At 46.3% G+C, this 18,197-nt stretch overlaps 1 protein-coding gene across 2 annotated transcripts in view; it reads left to right on the plus strand.

The window, feature by feature from the left end:
• plcg1 (phospholipase C, gamma 1) overlaps window positions 1-18,197 on the plus strand; it is a 184,650-nt gene that overhangs the window by 161,066 nt on the left and 5,387 nt on the right. For both annotated transcript variants that reach the window (XM_073062029.1, XM_073062028.1), the window contains exons 24-30: window positions 1,435-1,598; window positions 3,319-3,415; window positions 6,365-6,589; window positions 10,005-10,153; window positions 12,015-12,129; window positions 14,975-15,136; window positions 17,481-17,575. In XM_073062029.1, the coding sequence (XP_072918130.1) occupies window positions 1,435-1,598; window positions 3,319-3,415; window positions 6,365-6,589; window positions 10,005-10,153; window positions 12,015-12,129; window positions 14,975-15,136; window positions 17,481-17,575 (1,007 nt within the window). The remainder of the gene's footprint in view (window positions 1-1,434; window positions 1,599-3,318; window positions 3,416-6,364; window positions 6,590-10,004; window positions 10,154-12,014; window positions 12,130-14,974; window positions 15,137-17,480; window positions 17,576-18,197) is intronic.

The following is an 18,197-nucleotide window of genomic DNA, read 5'->3' on the forward strand; positions in this document are numbered from 1 at the left end:
AGGATCCCTCATGTTTAAAAGAAAAGGAATGGCAAGGTAGTGTTCATGGAATCAGAATCAGGTTTAATATCATTGCCAAATGTTGTTAAGCAGCAGCAGTACAACGCAATACATAATAACAAAAGCAGAATTACCGTAAGAAATATATAAAAATAAATATTAATTAAGAAATGCAAAAAAATGAAAAAGTAAGTAGTGAGGTAGTGTTCAGGGGTTTAATGTGCATTCAGAAATCGGATGGCAGAGGGGAAGAAGCTACAGCTGAATTGTTGAGTGTGTGCCTTCAGGCTCCTGTGCCTCCCCTCTGATGCGAGCAAAGAGATGAGGGCATGTGCCGGATTGTGAGGGTCCCTGATGATGTCTGCCTCTTTGAGGGCAAAGTGGAGAAAGTGAACCGGAGAGGGTGGTTACCTTGGAAAACGCATGGTTCCCTTTGGTAGCAGGTTGTAAGCTGACTACTGTAGCAGTGTAATTAGGTTACCTGTCTAGCGTCGATAATGGCTACAGAACACTGAAAGGCCTGGGTAGAGTGGGTGTGGAGAGGATGTCCCATCATGAAGTTCAAGTTTATTGTCATCTGACTGTACAACCAAACGAAACAACATTTTTCTCAGACCGCAGTGCACCCACAAAACATTTATCACACGTAGCTCTTAAAACGAGATATTACCGCAAATAATTTATTAAAGTATAATTCAACGTTAATGTAATGCGCAGTTTGCTGTCGTAGTGGTGAGACCTCAACAGTGGCAGAGTGTTCACTCGTCTCAGCCTGAGGATAGAAACGCAGTCTGGCAGTCCTCGTCGTGATGCTCCTGTACCTCCTGACAACACTTCTGGCAACAGTGTCTCAAAGAGATTGTGGGGTGCATGGCAGGGATTGTGTCCTTTGTATTCAGTGCTCCCAGTAAATGTCACAAATGGGGGAGGGAGCCCCTGCTGGTCCTCTCAGGGGATTTTACTATCCTCTGTAAGGTCCTGCAGCTTCTGTTCCACACAGTGATGATCCAGACAGGACAGTCTTCATAGCGTTCCTGTTAGAATGGTTAAGAGGGTTGCGGATCCAAGGGGCACAGCCTCAGGACAAAGGAATGCCTCGTTAGAACTGAGATGAGGGGGAATTTCTTCAGCCGGAGGGCGGCGGATGTGAAAAATTCGCTGCCAAAGATGGTTGCAGAAGTCAAGTCATTGAGCGTCTTTAAAGCGGGGATTGATAGGTTCTTGATTGATAAAGGAGTTACGGGTTACAGGGAGAAGGTAGGAAAATGACATAGGAAAAAAGATCAGCTGTGATTAATGGTGGAGCTGACTTGATGGGTGAATGGTTCAATTCCGCTCTGAATCTTGTGGCCGTATGGGATTGATGTAGATGGTCGGAGCAGACTCATTGCTTCGAAGTACCGATGACTCTTGTACCCATCTGTCTCACTGCAGCTGTTCACCCAGACGGGAAAGGCAGTCGTCCGTACGTTTTCAAAATAAATGCCGGCTCGTTTGCTTCCACGGGGGCAACAATGGACTTGGCTGCGGAATCACTGGAAGACCTGAACGACTGGGTGACCAAGATCCAGGACGCAGCTCGGAATGCAGGTGCCAGGGTAGGTCCCACAGTCCGAAATGAGGCCACCTCCTCTTGGATTTCTTCTTGCCTGGTTTAGGAATTATAACGGAAAGTATTTTTACATTAAATGTTCTGTTTTGTAAATAAAGACTGAAGAGTTGTACAGAATTGTAACAGGCTCTTTGGCCCAACTGGTCAATACTGACCAAGGTGCTACCTAAACTCGTTCCACCTTTGGCCTGTATCCCTCTAACCCAACCTTTGTTATGCTACGGACCAATACCATTAAGCAAGGAGACCGTGGACCCCAGGTTGGGGAACCCTGCTGTAAACCTTTCCAATCCGTGTACCTATCCAAATTAAATATTGTTAGTGACTCTGCCTGAACGATTTCCTCGGGCACCCTGTTCCATGTGCACACAGCCCTCAGTGTGAAAGAGTTGATCTTATGGTCCTTTTTGAACCTCACCCCTTTCAGCTCTAACCTCCACCGTCTAGCCTTTGATGCACTTGCCCCTGGGGGGATTAAAACTGCATGAGCTCACCCCATCTCTGCCCCCTCGCGATCCTATACACCTCTATTAAGTCACTGGTCTCTTGGCGAAAAGAATTTTAAGTTCACAGGTCATTGTTGGTTGCAGGCACCGTGTAGGCCAGGGCTGTGAGAGAAGTCTCACCAACGATCTAGAGCTGGAAAGCGGAGGGATATTATCTCTCTCACTAGCAGCCTTTCCGCATGTCCCTATCTCAGTAAGGATGGTGATACCTTGGTAAGAAAGAAGGCTCCGTGAAATTTATAATCGGGGAAACAGGTTCATTTACTTGAAGCAGTTGCTGGAATCTATCAAATTATCCCAATAATAATTGTCATCTCTGCAGCTGAGGCTGAGACAGACCTGATCTCCCAGGAGGAGGACCACAGGGGTACTTATAACTGTCGTAAGAATGGCACCCCAGAAATAATCATCCCTGGATCTGTTGCCTTTTCAGATTGTCTGTTGTACAATTACACTCAGTGGCCACGTTGTTGGGTACCACCTGTTCGTGGTCTTCTACTGTCTAGCCATGTGCTTCAAGGTTTGGTCTGCACACTACTGCTGTAACACATGATCATTTGAGTTGCTGTCAGCTTGAACCAGTCTGGCCATTCTCCTCTGACCTCTCTCATTAACAAAGTATTTTTGCCCAGAGATTTGCCGTTCACTGGATTTCTTGTTTATTACACCGTTCACTGTAAACTCTAGAGCAGGAGTTCCATGGATCAATAACATTAAGCAAGGCGTCTGTGGATTCCAGGTTGTGAACCTCTGCTCCAGAACCTTCTGCGTGAAAATCCCAGGAGATCAGCAGTGTCTGAGATACTCAAACCACCCTGTCTGGCACCAACGATCATTCCACAGTCAAAGTCACTTAGATCACATTTCTTCCCCGTTCTGAGGTTTGGTCTGAACAACAATTGAACCTCTTGACTAGGTTAGCAGGCTTTCATGCACTGAGTTGCTGCCACATCATTGGCTGAGTAGATATTTGTATTAACGAGCAGGTGTACCTAATGAAGTGGCTACTGAATGTATTATCTGAGTCAATACAGGTGGCTCACACACTGTGCGTATCCTGCAGAAACCAGATATCCGTTGAGTGCAGAGAAACTGAGGAAAAGACCCCTTCTGAATGAGGTCACATCATGGCTACGTTCAGTTACTGTGTGGGAAACTCGCATTGTAGTGGTATTGATGTGGGCCTTTGTCTTTCCTTAGAAAGAAGAAGGCAAGATGATGGAGCGCAGGAAGAAGATTGCACTGGAGCTTTCTGACCTGGTGGTGTACTGCAGACCTGTCCCCTTTGATGAAGAGAGTAAGTGATGTTGGGTGAGCCAACGGGCCTGTTTGCGGTATGGCCGTGGACTGCTGCCCCCGGTTGAAGCTCTGGCATTGCACTGATGTACCGCATACTGTACCTATTTGTTCTCCCTCTGGACCCAAACCGTTGCCGTGGGAATGGGCAGTAGGTGGATGATGCCGGCAGACTGTTCTTCCAGTTGGCATGGGTTGGAGGAAGTGAACCTCGTGCACTGTTCAGATCTAAGGAAGGATATGCTGATTGGAGGGGGTTCAGAGGAGGTTTACTAATGTGATTGAAAGACTTGTCACACGAGGAGGCTTTGATGGCTCTGGGTCTCTACTCACTGGTGTTCAGAAGATGAGGGGTGACCTCACTGAAACCTATCAAATGATAAAAGGCCTCGATAGGGTGGATGTGGAGAGGATGTTTCCTAGGGTGGAGGAGTCCAAGACTGGAGGACACAGCCTCAGAATACAGGGGCATCTTTTTATGAGGAGGAATTTCCTTAGCCAGAGAGTGCTGAATCTGTGGAATTAGTTGCCACGGGTGACTGTGGAGGCCAAGTCATTGGGTATATTTAAAGTAGAGGTTGATAGGTTCATGGTTAGTCAGGGCATGAAGGTTTACAGGTAGAAGGCAAGAGATTGGGACTGGGAGGGAAAATGAATCAACCATGATAAGATGGCGGAGCAGACTCGATGGCCTAGTTGCCTAATTCTGCTCCTGTATCTTATGATCTTAAATCGGAATCGTGGCCAGCCCTGACATTGTAGGCCAAAGGGCCTGTTCCTGGGCTGTGCTGTACTGTGTTCTTTTAGGCCAGCAACAGAGAAATTAGCTTTATTTATCATATGCACTTCAAAACATACGGTGAAATAATATGTTGTTTGCATCAAATCAAATCAGCAAGGGCGTGTGCTGGGCCATATTGCATCAAATCAAATCAGCAAGCCACACTTGTAGCACCAACGTAGCATGCCCACGACTCAGTAACCCTAACCTTAGGTCTTTAGGATGTGGGGGGAAACCCATACAGTCCTGGGGAGAACGTACAGACTCCTTACAGAGAGCGGCGGGAATTGAACCCCAGTTTTATCGCTGGTGCTGTAGAGGTTTGCATTAACGACTACACATGCAGAATTAGACCATAAAATAGAGGAGCAGAGTTAGTCCATTTAGCCCATCGAGTCTGTTCCACCATTTCATCATGACTGATCCATTTCCCTCTCAGCCCCAATCTCCTGCCTTCTCTCTGTACCCCTGCATACTCTGACTAATCAAGAATCTATCAATCTCTGCCTTAAGTATACCCAATGACATCCTCCACAGCCACCCATGGCAACAAATTCCACAGATTCACCATTCTCTGACTAAAGAAATTCCTCCTCATCTCTGGTCTAAAAGGACATCCATCTATTCTGAGGCTATGTCCTCTGGTCGTAGACACTGTCTCATCATTGGAAACATTCTCTCCACAATTACTGCATTTTTCTGCATCAGTAACAATCCCCCCCCCCCCCCAAGATTCTCCCACCCCTATGGACTAGGTAGGGGAAGTTTATAGTGCCCAGTTAGTCCACCAGACCACAGCGAGAATTTGCAGACTCCACACCAGTACTATCCAAAGTCAGGATTGAATCTGGATCCCTGGAGCTGTACAGCAGTAGTTTACTCACTGCGCCAGCATGCCGTCAAGTCAAACAGTGTGTTGACTCATTTCCCGATCCTAACAATAGCAACTAAGGCACAGAACCATTTGACAAATGTATTATTTTTATTCTGCGTAGGTTACTGTAGCGACAGTCCACAGAGCCACCTTGTGGCTGTCTCCTGTATGTACAGTACAGAGCAAAAGTCTTGGGCACATAGCCAGAGTGCATAAGGCTTTGGCACAGTACTGTGTTTGTCAACGTAAAGCAGAGAGCAAATTTGTAAATCTGGCGGAGCAAAGGATGTTGGGAATGGTGAGGGTGGAGCGCCTCGGGAGGGGTATGGGACAGGTGGCAGAGAAGGAGTGCCGGGGCAGAGGGTGGCATGGGTGCAGACACACACCCAGCCCTGAGAAACCAGGCAAGGTCACTTGACCACTACAAAATGCCTCTCTGGTACTTCCCGCTCACTCCCTTCTCCCTTCCCCTTTTCCCAACCATGAACCCCTTCTCCCTGCCCCCTTCCCACTCTCAGTCCACAACAGAGATCCATATCAGAATCTGGTTTATCATCACTCACGTGTCATGGAATTTGTTTGTTTTTTTTGAGGCAGCAGTACAGTGCACATCCACCCCCCCCCCCCGTATTTAAAACAAAACCTACTTCTGACATTCTATTAACTTAAAATTATGCCCTCTTGTTTCAGCCATTTATGCCCAGGGGAAAAAATTGCTTGCATCCACTCTATTTATGTCTCTTGTCATCTTATACAGCTTTATCAACTTACCATTCATCTTCCTTCCCTCCAGAAAGAAAAGCCCTGGCATGTTGAAACATTCCTTATAAAACACAGTATTCCTGGTAATCCTTTTCTGCACCCTCTCAAGCTAGAAGGTGATTGGTGAGACAAGCTGAGGGGGGAAGGTGGGTGTTACAGTGGCATACTAGAAGGAGCTAGGTGAAACCAAGCGAGGATGAAGGTAGGTGGGTGGGGAGGGTGGATGAAAGGGAGGAGGGGAAAGAGGAGCAGAATTAAGTCTGCAAAGACCAAGTGTTTCAGGTTGTATACTCTATGCATTCTCTGATAATGAACAGAACCATTTGAACCAGAGATGCTGCCTGACCTGCCGTGTTCCTCTGGCATTTTGTGTGCATTACTCTGGATTTCCAGCATCTACAGAATTTCTTGTGATTAGAATTTGTCTTCTCACGAAGGTCAGTCTGTGGCTGGGAGGGTCTCTAAGTGCTGGGTACTGGGAGGGTAGTGAGTGTGTGTTCAGAAATATGAAAGCAATAGCCTTTGTGTTGCAGAGATTGGGAGCGATCGGGCCTGCTACAGGGATATGTCATCGTTTCCGGAGACCAAAGCTGAGAAGTATGTGAACAGAACCAAGGGGAAGAAATTTCTTCAGTATAATCGCCTGCAGCTGAGTCGCATCTACCCTAAAGGGCAACGTCTCGATTCGTCCAACTATGATCCGCTGCCCATGTGGATCTGTGGCAGTCAGCTGGTGGCATTGAACTTCCAAACACCAGGTACCTACTGAGTTCCTGCCTCTAACATCATAATACTGAGGTAGCGAGGAGAGCTGGTGGGCAGAATACAGTGACGAAGAATTCCCAGAATTATGTTAAGATCTCACATAAATATCTCTCAGAGTGCAACTGTCCTGTAGTAATGGAGTTTAGGACCAGAGGACACAGCCTCAGAGTACAAGGATGTCCCTTTAGAACAGAGATGAGGAGAAATTTCTTTAACCAGAAATAGGTGGATCTGTGGAACTCATTGCCACCAGCGGCCACGTTATTGGGTATGTTTAAAGCACTTCTTGATAGGTTCTTGATTAGTCGGGGTGTCAAAGGTTACAGGGACAAAGCAGGGGAATGGGGTTGAGAGGGATAATTAATCAGTCACGATAGAATGGCAGAGCAGACTCAATGGGCCAATGGCCTAATTCTGCTCCTATATCATATGCTCATGGTAATCTAATTGTAAAATGTAGCCATGTACTAACTTTCAGCACATGGCTGAGTACTGGAGTGCCTTCCTGCTGCAAATCGAGGTGTGTGCAGTGAGTCAAGGAATACTGAGAGCCTTTAGTTCCAATAACCAGCCTACGTACGTACGTACAAACACACACACACACACACACACACACACACACACACACACACACACACACACACACACACACACACACACACACACACACACACACACACACACACACACACACACACACACACACACACACTTCCTCTCACTCAGTCTTTCTTATTCTCTCATTTGTATTCACTCATTCACACACTGTCTTTCGGCCCAAAATTAACTCACTCATTCACGCTCTTCCTGTCTCCCTCCCACACTTAATGACTCAAACTCTTGTTCTGTCTCACTTTCAAACTCATAATCTCCCTATTGTACCTGTCTCCCACTTAGCCTCTCTACTCCTTTCTCCCCTCTCCCTAAGACTGACTCAGTCACATTCTCCGATCTCCCTCTCACACTCACTCTCACTCTTCACCCTCTGCATCCCTGTCTCCTTCCCTCCCCATCTCCCTCTTGAAACCAGCCCTGCAACTCAGTATATTCACATCTGGCCTCAGCTGTGATCGATGTGGCATGTTAGTGTCATGGTTAGCATAACACCTTGCAGCGATCGGAAGATTGGGGTTCTATTATCTAAATTAATTACAAATATAAAACACAATAATTGATTGCATAAGTAGTCACCCCCCCCCCCTTTAATATGACACACTAAATCATCACTGGTGCAGCTAATTGGTTTTAGAAATCACATAATTAGTTAAATGGGGATTTTTTTTGGAACTTGTTCGTGCAGTCAAGATGTTTCAATTGATTGCAGTAAAACTACACCTGTATCTGGAAGGTCCAACTGCTGGTGAGTCAGTAACGTGGCAAAAACTACACCATGAAGACAAAAAAACACTCCAAGCAATTCCTCAGAAATGTTATTGAAAAGCACAAGTGAAGAGATGGTTACAAGAAAATTTCCAAGTCACTGAATATTCCTTGGAGTACAGTTAAGTCAATCATCAAGAAACAGAAAGAATATGGCACAGCTGTAAATCTGCCTAGAGCAGGCCGTCCTCAAAACCTGAGTGACCGTGCAAGAAGGAAACTAGTGAGAGAGGCCACCAAAAGACCTATGACAGCTCTGGAGGAGTTACAAGCTTCAGTGGCTGAGATGGGAGAGATTGCACAAACAACAGCTGTTGCCCGAGTGTTTCACCAGTCGCAGTTTTATGGGAGAGTGGCAAAGAGAAAGTCACTGTTGAAAAAACCTCACATGAAATCTCGGCTAGAGTTTACCAGAAGTCATGTGGGAGACTCTGAGGTCAGCTATAAGAAGGGTTCTCTGGTCTGATGAAACCAAAATTGAGCTTTTTTGGCTATCAGACTAAACGCTATGTTTGGCAACAGGCCCTGGGAGGCTTGTGAAGGTAGAGGTCATTGTAAAATGAATGCAGCAAAATACAGGGAAATCCTGCAAGAGAAATGCAACTTGGGAGAAGATTTGTTTTCCAGCAAGACAATGACTCCAAGTATAAAGCCAAAGCTGTGCAGGAATGGCTTAAAAACAATAATGTCCTGGAGTGGCCAAGTCAGAGTCCAGACCTCAATCCAATTGAGAATGTGTGGCTGGACTTGAAAAGGGCTGTTCACTCATGATCCCCATGCAATCTGACAGAGTTTGAGCAGTTTTGTAAAAATTGCAGTGTCCAGATGTGCAAAGCTGATAGAGACCGATCCACACAGACTCAAGGCTGTAATTGCTGCCAAAGGTGCTTCTACTAAATACTGAGTTGAAGAGGGTGAGTAATTATACGACCAATTATTTTGTGTTTTATATTTGTAGTTAATTTAGATCACTTTGTAGAGATCTGTTTTCACTTTAACATAAAAGTCTTTTTCTGTTGATCAGTGTCAAAAAAGCCAAATTAAACCCATTGTTATTCAATGTTGTAAAACAATAAAACATAAAAACTTCCAATAGGGGAGGGAAGGAGGGGGGTGAATAGATTTAATAGACACTGTAGATAGCTTTATTGTCATATGCACCTTGAATCATTTATGAAATGTGTTGTTTGCATCAACAACCAACACAGTCCGAGCATCAGGGGCAGCCCACAAGTCTTGCCGTCTTCTGGTGCTAACGTATCATGCCTACGCTTATTATCCTCAGTCTTTGGAATGTGGGAGGAAACCGTAGCGCCCCGAGGGAACCCACGTGGTCTCGCGGAGTACATACAAACGACGACGGGAATAGAATCCCGATCTTCCAATCGCTGTAAAGTCTAACGCTAGCCACAGCACTACCATGCCACATCAATCATAGATGAGGCCAGCATCAGATCAGCTGTGATTACACTGAATGGCGGGGCTGGTTTGGAGGGGGGAAGTAAACGGGGAGGGATGGGGAGGGAAGGAGAAGGGGGGTGGGGAGGGAAGGGGAGAGGGATGGTGAGGGAAGGAGAGAGGGGTGAGGAGGGGAGGGAGGGAGAGGGGTGGGGAGGAAAGGAGAGAGGGATGGGGAGGGCAAAGAGTGAAGTGTGGGAGGGCAATCAGAGATCACTATTTATTTTTAGATATATATTTTTCAACTGCTCTTCTGTGCCATTTCTCCATAACCCTTGGTTCCTCAATTTATCAGATACTTGGAGAGAGATGTTGAGGGCCTGAAAGACAGCATCTCTACCAATACAATACTTCCTCAGTAGTTGATTGGAGTGTCAGGCTGCGATCTCTGGGATGGGTTTGCAGCTACAACCTTCTGGCTCAGAGGCTTAAGTGTCAACAGGGAAGCCACGCTGAGCCCCCCCCCAGCTTTGCTCCTTGGACCGAGTAACCCCTGAGAGACCATGGGCCACCTCCATGTCTGCAGTCGTGCTCTAACCTTTATTCCCTGTGTGTGTTTTCGTTCCTCAGACAAACCCATGCAGATGAACCAGTCCTTGTTTGCGTTGAGCGGGAAGTGTGGGTACGTGCTGCAGCCGCCCATTATGAGGGACGAGCAGTTTGACCCCTTTGACAAGCACTCGGTGAGGTTGACAGAGTCGCTCAGCATCCAGATGCAGGTCAGTGGTGCGTTCCAAAGCAAACTTCCTGTCCCGTTTTCCCATCAGCGGAGTGTAAAGCCAGTGTTGATGGGCTGCTGAATAGTAAGGCTGTCAGAGGTTACTGTGAGAAGGCAGGAGAATGGGGTTGAGAGGGATAATATTTCAGCCAAGATGGAATGTCAGAGCAGGCTGTAATGGCTGCTCCCATGTCTTACCCGGTAGCCTAGTGCCTAGAGCCGATGACTCTCAATAGCAGTCTGGAAACCTCTTTAACCAGAGCGTAGTGACTGCTGTGGAAGCCAAGTCATTAAAGCGTAGGTTGATCGGTTCTTGATTAGTAAGAATGTCAGAGGTTACCAGGCAAAGGTGGGAGAGAAAGTAAATCCGCTGTGATCGAATGAGAGCCGAGACAATGTGCTGACTGGTTTAATTTTCTCCTGTGTCTTATGGTCTTACAAGTAGTGTCAGCTTCTGATGGATTCGTTAAGTGATATCAAGTTTATAGCCATGACACAGAAGGATGTCAAGGCTTTGGAGAGGGTGAAGAAGAGGTTTTCCAGATCCTGAAAAGGGCAGTTAGAGGGTGTGTGCTATGACGAGAGGTCGTTTCCTTTGGAGCGGCGGAGGCTGAGGGGAGGTCTAATAGAAGCATAGATAGAGTAGACAGATAGTGTCTTCATCCCAGGGCTGAGAGTATTCTTTAAGGCTGGATGGTGGGGTGGAGATGCGTCTCTACCAAAGGACGTGTAAGGTGCTCCTTCCCTCCACGAGCCTGCAGGTCATCCTTAGGCAAGGTGTAGCACCTGTTTAGCCCCCCGATCAGGGTCACATGTAGCCATGTGAGCAGGTGGTGGATGGCCGAATGAGCAGCCGGTGCATGTCACAAGTCCTGGTTATGTGACCACTGACACCAGACAGACAATCTCTGGTGAGAGTATTGATCATGGCTAGGGTCACCCGTCTTGTAAAGACACTGACTAGAGGACAGTTATGACAAACCATTTCTGTCATAAAATTCGCCAATAACAGTCATGGTCAAAGTCACAATCAAGGTCGCCCTTATCATATGACCTAGCACGTAATGAACAAATGAAAACAGAGCAGGCAGACAGCATTTTATTTCCAGGGTTAAAATGCCTGATGCTGGAGGGTATACTTTAAGCCGAGGAAGTGGTGGGGTAAATTCAAAGGAGATATGAGGGGCAAGTTTTTTTTTACACAGCGGGAGGTTGATGCCTGGAATGCTCTGCCTGGGGTGGTTGTAGAGGCAGAGACATTAGGGACATTAAGAGACATTTAGATTGGCGCATGAATGTGAGGAAAATGGAAGGATATGGATGTTGTGTAGGCAGAACGGATTAGTTTAATTTGCCATTTGATTGCCAATTTAATTGGTTCAGTACAACGTTGTAGGCCAAAGGGTCTGTTCTTTGCTGTACTGTTCTATGTTCTGTACTGCTGTGTGTTAGTTCAGGTGAGGGAGTAAAGTGATGATATTACACAGCAGAATGATTGGCGGTCAGGACAAAGCTTTTGTGTAGCATTTAGTGTCCAAAGAAGCTAACTCTCTTAATGGAAATGTTTATAGGTGCCACTCCCAGGATGTACCAAGAGCAATTCACAGCAACTGAGTAGTCACTGCTGTGATGTAGGAAGGCCCTGTTTCTGTGCTGTTACACTCCGTGACGTATGTGCCATTAGCTGACTTAACATGGTCACTCCCAGTTCCTGCATGTGTTACAGCAGAGTATTGTTGATCCTGTAAACAGAACAGAGTCCAGGGCTGGGCTGTGGATGTGTAGGCATGTTGTGTGGACACATGTAGGAAAGGTGCAACCTAAGGATAACTTCCCTTCTCCTCCTCATCGTTCTGCTCCAGGTCCTGGGGGCTCGTCACCTCCCGAAGAATGGCAGAGGGATTACCTGCCCGTTTGTAGAGGTTGAGGTGTGCGGAGCTGAATATGACAACTGCAAATACAAGACTGAAATTGTAGGTAAGACTGCCTTCATAGTGTCCCAAGATGGCTGTACTGTTGCCCCAGTCCCCATTGTAACTTTCTCCATGATCAAGTCAAACAGGTTTTTATTTTGTGTCCATTCCAGCCTTCAGGGCATAAGTGCCAAGACTTTGACAAGAATTCCCTCAGATTTGTTTCTACGATTTGCCCAGATTGTGATTACCCTTACAATTATAGAAGGATTAGTACACCTGGCTGTTTGAATACCCTTTTTAGTACATTGATTGTCAGTCTCTGTCTGTGTGTAGTTTTCCGTTGTTTCGGTTGTATTTCTTTGTGCTACTGTAAATGCTTGCAAGAAGATGAATCTCATGGTTACTTAGTGGCCACTTTATTCGGTGTCTCCTGTGCCTTTGTTATGTTCCTCCTGTACCTACTGAAGTGGCCCCTCTGTGTCTTCTGATGCTCTAGCCCATCCACTTCAAGGTTCAAAGTGTGCGTTTAGAGATGCTTTTCTGCACATGACTATTGTAACACATGGTTATTTGAGTTACTGTCACTTTGAGCCAGTCTGGCCATTCCCCCCTGACATTTTCACCCACAGAACTCTCTCACTGGATGTGTATTTTTTTGTTTTCATACCATTCTGTGTAAACTCAAGAGACTGTTGTGTGTGAATAATCTTAAGAGATCAGCAGTTCCTGAGATACTCAAACTACACCAGCTGGTGCCAACAATCATTCCCCTGTCAAAGTCACTTAGATCACATTTCCTCCCCATTCTGATGCTTGGTCTGAACGACGACTGACCCTTTTGACCACATCTGCATGCTTTTACGCATTGGGTTGCGGCTACACAATTGGCTGATTAAGTGTTTTCATTAACAATAAGGTGTATCTAATGAAGTGGCCACTGAAAATAATTTTACTTTGAACTTTTGGACTCTTAGCATTTAACATGATCATAGTTGATCTCCTACATTAGCTTTGTGAACCTTGACTGTCCTACTTATTTAGAAATCTATCAATTTTTGTTGATGAACTCAGTGAGTAGTTCTTCAAACATCTGGAGTAAGAGAATTCCAAAGATCCACCACCCTCTGAGTGAAATATGGTAGCATAGGAAACATACAGCACAATACAGACCCTTCGGCCCACAAAGCTGTGCCGAACATGCCCTTACCTTAGAACTACCTAGGCTTTGCCCATAACCCTCCATTTTTCTAAGCTTCAAGTAGCCATCCAGGAGTCCCTTAAAAGACCCTATTGTATCCACCTCCACCTCTGCCGCAGGCAGCCCATTCCACTCACTCACCACTCCCTGGGTAAAAAAACATACCCCTGACATCCCCTCTGTACCTACTTCCAAGCACCTTAAAACTATGCCCTCTTGTGCTAGTCATTTCCGCCCTGGGGAAGAGCCTCTGACTATCCACACGATCAATGCCTCTCATTATCTTGTACACCTCTATCAGGTCACCTCTCATCTTCCATTGCTCCAAGGAGAAAAGGCCGAGTTCACTCAACCTGTTCTCATAAGGCATGCTCCCCATTCCAGGCAACATCCTTGTAAATCTCCTCTGCGCCCTTTCTATAGTTTCCATGTCCTTCCTGTAGTGAGGTGACTAGAATTGAGCACGGTACTCCAAGTGGGGTCTGACCAGGGTCCTATATAGCTGCAACATTACCTCTTGGGTCTTGAGTCTCAGTGAAGGGTCTCAACCCAAAGCTTTCATTACTCCCCTACAGATGCTGAGTCCCTTCCGCTATGCCATGTGTGTCCTTAGACAAGTAGATTACCACTTGACTTTATTTTTCTTTTATGGAGTGGATGGAATATAATTACTTGTGCATACAACCATAAGACATAGGAGCAGAATTAAGCCATTCAGCCCATCGAGTTTGCACCACCATTCCATCATGGCTAATTCAGTTTCCCTTTCAACCCCATTTGCTTGACTTCTCCCTGTAGTCTTTGCCGCCCTTACTAATCACGAACCTGTCAACCTCCACTTTAAATGCCTTGGCCTACACAGCTGCCTGTGACAATGAATTCCACAGATTCATTACCCTTTGGCTAAAGAAATTCTCCTCAGATCTGCTCGTAAGGGACATCTGAGGTTGTGTTCTGTGGTCCTAGACTTGCCCAGTATAGAAAATTGCCATGTCCACTCTGTCGAGGCCTTTCAGTATTCAATAGATTTCAATAAGATCCCCACCCCCATTCTTCTAGATATCAATGAGTACAGGCCCAGAACCACCAAACGCTCCTCATAGATTAACCCTTTAATTCCTGGAATTATTCTTGTGAACCTCCTCTGAACCCTCTCCAGTGTTTCATGGATGTCTGTGAAGAGTAAGAGTTTCAGGTTCTATACTGTATACATTCTGTGATATTAAATGGAACCATTGATCCAACATTTCTTAAATAAGTGGCCCAAAATACTTATACACTGTACCTTGAGCAATTGAACACATCCCATTTACAGGAGCTAATCAGGATGCGATTCAAAGCCACGTTGAGGTTTTTGAATAGATGGCCCAAAGCTTGCTCAAGGATGTGGGCTTCAAGAAACATCTTCAGAATCAGATTTATTATTACTGACATACCACGTGATGTGAAATTTGTTGCTTTGTGGCAACAGAATAGTGCAATAACATAAAATTCTGTAAGTTACAAAATAAGTGAATTTAGAAGGGGAGTTCTGGAGCTTGGGCCTCAGGTAAGTAAGACTTGGCCACCAGTGATGGGCAAAAGGAAGCTGCCAATGCCCAAGAGGCCACGATCGGGCTTGCTGAGTTTAGTGATCCAGGTCTCTGCCCCTATTTCCCACTCAGTAAAATGTGGCCATCTCTAACGTTTCTGTGTCACTCCCTCACAGCGGTGAATGGACTAAATCCTACGTGGACAGCCAAACCATTTTCTATCAACATCAATAACCCCGAATTCAGCTTCTTGCGCTTTGTTGTTTACGAGGAGGATGTCTTCAGTGACCAGAACTTCTTGGCGGAGGCGACCTACCCTGTTAAAGCCATCAGGACAGGTAAATGAGCAATCACAGCCTTCCTCCACTTCTCATACTTCGGTGTTACCTCATCTCCATTCCATTCTGACAGTCTTTTCTTCTGCTGTTGCCTTGGTTCCTCTGCCCAGAGAAGCAATAGACTTTACCTCATTAAATATGTGAGGCACAGTTAAATTTTTGCACAGGTTATGGGGAAGAGGCAGGCAGGCAAGTCCTTGGCCAGGTCAGACATGATCTTATTGAACAGTGGAGCAGGCTTGATAGGCCAAATGTCTAACACCTGCTCCTAGTATCTGATTTTTATAATGTTCATTCCTTCTTGACCCACAGTGCCCTTCATAGGAGTCATGAGAATATACCAGTACAAAAACACACCAAGATCTCCCCATTTCTACTAATCCAACACCTTACTTACTGCCCATTATGCCACTGGCGTTTAGGGCAGCAATGAAGGTCCCCTATCCCTGGCAGTATTCCGGGTTTCCTTCATCATGTCAGTAGCTACCTCTCAGTTTTCATTGCTGTCAGTCATACAAGTCTGGGGAATATCATCGCACTCAGAATTAGAAGAGTTCTTCGTTACAGTTTGCAAAACAATTTTGTTTTACCAGTCAGGGTTGAATCCAGGAACCTGGAGGAGTGGTGGGTCACTCTTAGCTTGACCTGCTTGGCTTGAGTGACCCGACCAAGAGCCAGACTATAAAGCCCTGACTCCAGCCAACATAGCTCTCTGGATCATTGAGGCACGCAAGCCCCCAAAACCAATGAAGGGCCATGGTCCTCTTGGAGGAATCCTACAACAATCCCATTTTAACCTGCCCGCACTCCCATCAGCGTCCCTGCAGATTCGATCACTCACCACCTACACATCAACGGCAATTTGCAGAAGCCAGTTACCCAACTAGACAGCTCATCCTCAGGATGTGAGAATACCTGAACATCTCACATGGTCACAGGGAGAACCTGTAAACTCCATGCAAGCGATACCAGAGGTCGGGATTCCTGAAGTTACACTCAGTGGTCGTTTCTTTAGGCACCTCCTGTACCTAATAAAGTGGCCACTGAGTGTATGTTCATGGTCTTCTGCTGCTGAAGTCCATCTGCTTCAAGGCTTGATACGTCGTGCATGAGATACATCCCTACCAAAGGAGGTCTAAGGCGCTCCTTCCCTCTGCTGGCCTGCAGTTCACTGTTGAGTAGGCGTAGCACCTAATTAAGCCCCCCGATCAGGGTCATTTGAAGCCATGGGAGCAGATGGTGGACGGTCGTATGAGCAGCTGGTGCATATCACAAGTCCTGGTTATGCGACCAATTATGTCAGGCAGACAATCTCTGAAGATTATTGATAATAGTTGAGTGTATGAGGCACCACATGCAAAATGCTGGAGGAACACAGCAGACCAGGCAGTGTCTATGGAAAAGGAGTAAAACAGTCGATATTTCGGGCTGGGACTCTTTGGCAGGACACGTTTTACTCTTTTCCACCGAGTTCCTCCAGCATTTTGTGTGTGTTGCTTGGATTTCCAGCTTCTGCAGATTTTCTCTTGTTTGTGAGTGTACGGGCAGGTGGAATTCCACCATTGCATTAAGTTGCGTTTAGTGCACTTTCTATCCGCAATTTTCCACAGGCCTCTCTGACTAACCTCCGTGTCCCTTTCATGGCTCCATAAAACCATGTCATTTTTATCGCAACGAAGAACAGTTCACCTGATCTTCATTATCTGGACCCAGCTCATCGAAAGAGCCGGGAGGAAGGTGCGCCCGGACCTTCACTTCCTCAGGATGTTCAGCTGGTCACCGAACACGGGAACAGATGTTGAAATGTGTTGTGTTTTTGTGTTGAAATATCCTGACTGGTTGCATCGTAGTCTGCTACTGCACAGGGATTTAAGAAGCTGTTTGGGAGAGTGGATTCTGCCCAATACAGCAGGGGCACATCCTTTGCCACCATTGGTTATAACTGTGCCTCAAGAGGGCAACATTTACTTCTTTATTTAGAGGTACAGTGCACAACAAGCCCAGCAGGCTGCGCCATACACAGCAATTTAACCCTAGCCTAATGCCAGGACAATTAACCTACTAACCCACCTTTGGACTGTGAGAGGAATCCCACACGGTCGTGGGGAGGGGGTGATGTAGAATTGAACTCTGACCACCAACACCCTGAGCTGTAACAGCGCTACGCTATGCGCCACACTACCCTGGCGCCCTGTAAGATCGCTTTCCAAAGATCCCCATGTAGTTCCCACCCTGTTACCCAGTCTGTGTACTTGCCCATTTTCTCTCCTCCCCCCCCCCCCCCGCCCCGCCCATTGCACTGTTTTCCTCGCCAGCTCTGACTGTGCCCCTTACGCTGCCTCAGGTTACCGATCGGTGCCGTTGAAGAACAGCTACAGCGAGGACCTCGAATTGGCGGCGTTGTTGATTCACCTGGAGATCTTGGAGTCCACAATAAAGGTAAAGCAAATTTGAATCAAACCCAGTGTGTCTCGTGTGAAACAGAATTTAGGTGTCAGGGTGTAAAACTCCAGTATCCTGTAATTTTTGTGGTGACAGGCTAACAGGGTTTATTGAACTTTTATTTTTCCCTAGTGCCTTAGTACTATACATTTTAAAATCTAACACAATGGTATAATCATTCAGTGAGCTGAGAGAGAGGGATCCTGAGAGTAAGTTTCATAAGTCCTAGGAGCCAGTGTTAGGCCATTTGGCCCATCAAGCCCATTTGACCGTGGCGGATTTCTTTTTCCCACTTTACCCCATTCTCCTGCCTTCTTTCCATAAGCTTTGACTCCCCGACTATTCAAGAACCTATCAGTCTCCGCTTTAAACGAATCCGCAGATTTGCCATCCTCTGGGTCAGAAGTGTGGACTGAAATACTTGACATAGTCCTGCCCAAACGTTCCAGAACTACGGTGTTCCCATCTCGATCCCGGCACTAGCCACTCACCTGGTACAAATTCCCAGTAGGTGGATCCGTGGATAACGAGGATGTGTGTGTGGGTTTATTTAAAGATAGAATGTGGAACAGGCCCTTCCGGCCCAACAAGCCACAGCGCCCGGTAATCCCTGATTTAA

The sequence above is a fragment of the Hemitrygon akajei genome, chromosome 11, assembly GCF_048418815.1.
Source record: "Hemitrygon akajei chromosome 11, sHemAka1.3, whole genome shotgun sequence".
Classification (NCBI taxonomy): domain Eukaryota; kingdom Metazoa; phylum Chordata; class Chondrichthyes; order Myliobatiformes; family Dasyatidae; genus Hemitrygon; species Hemitrygon akajei.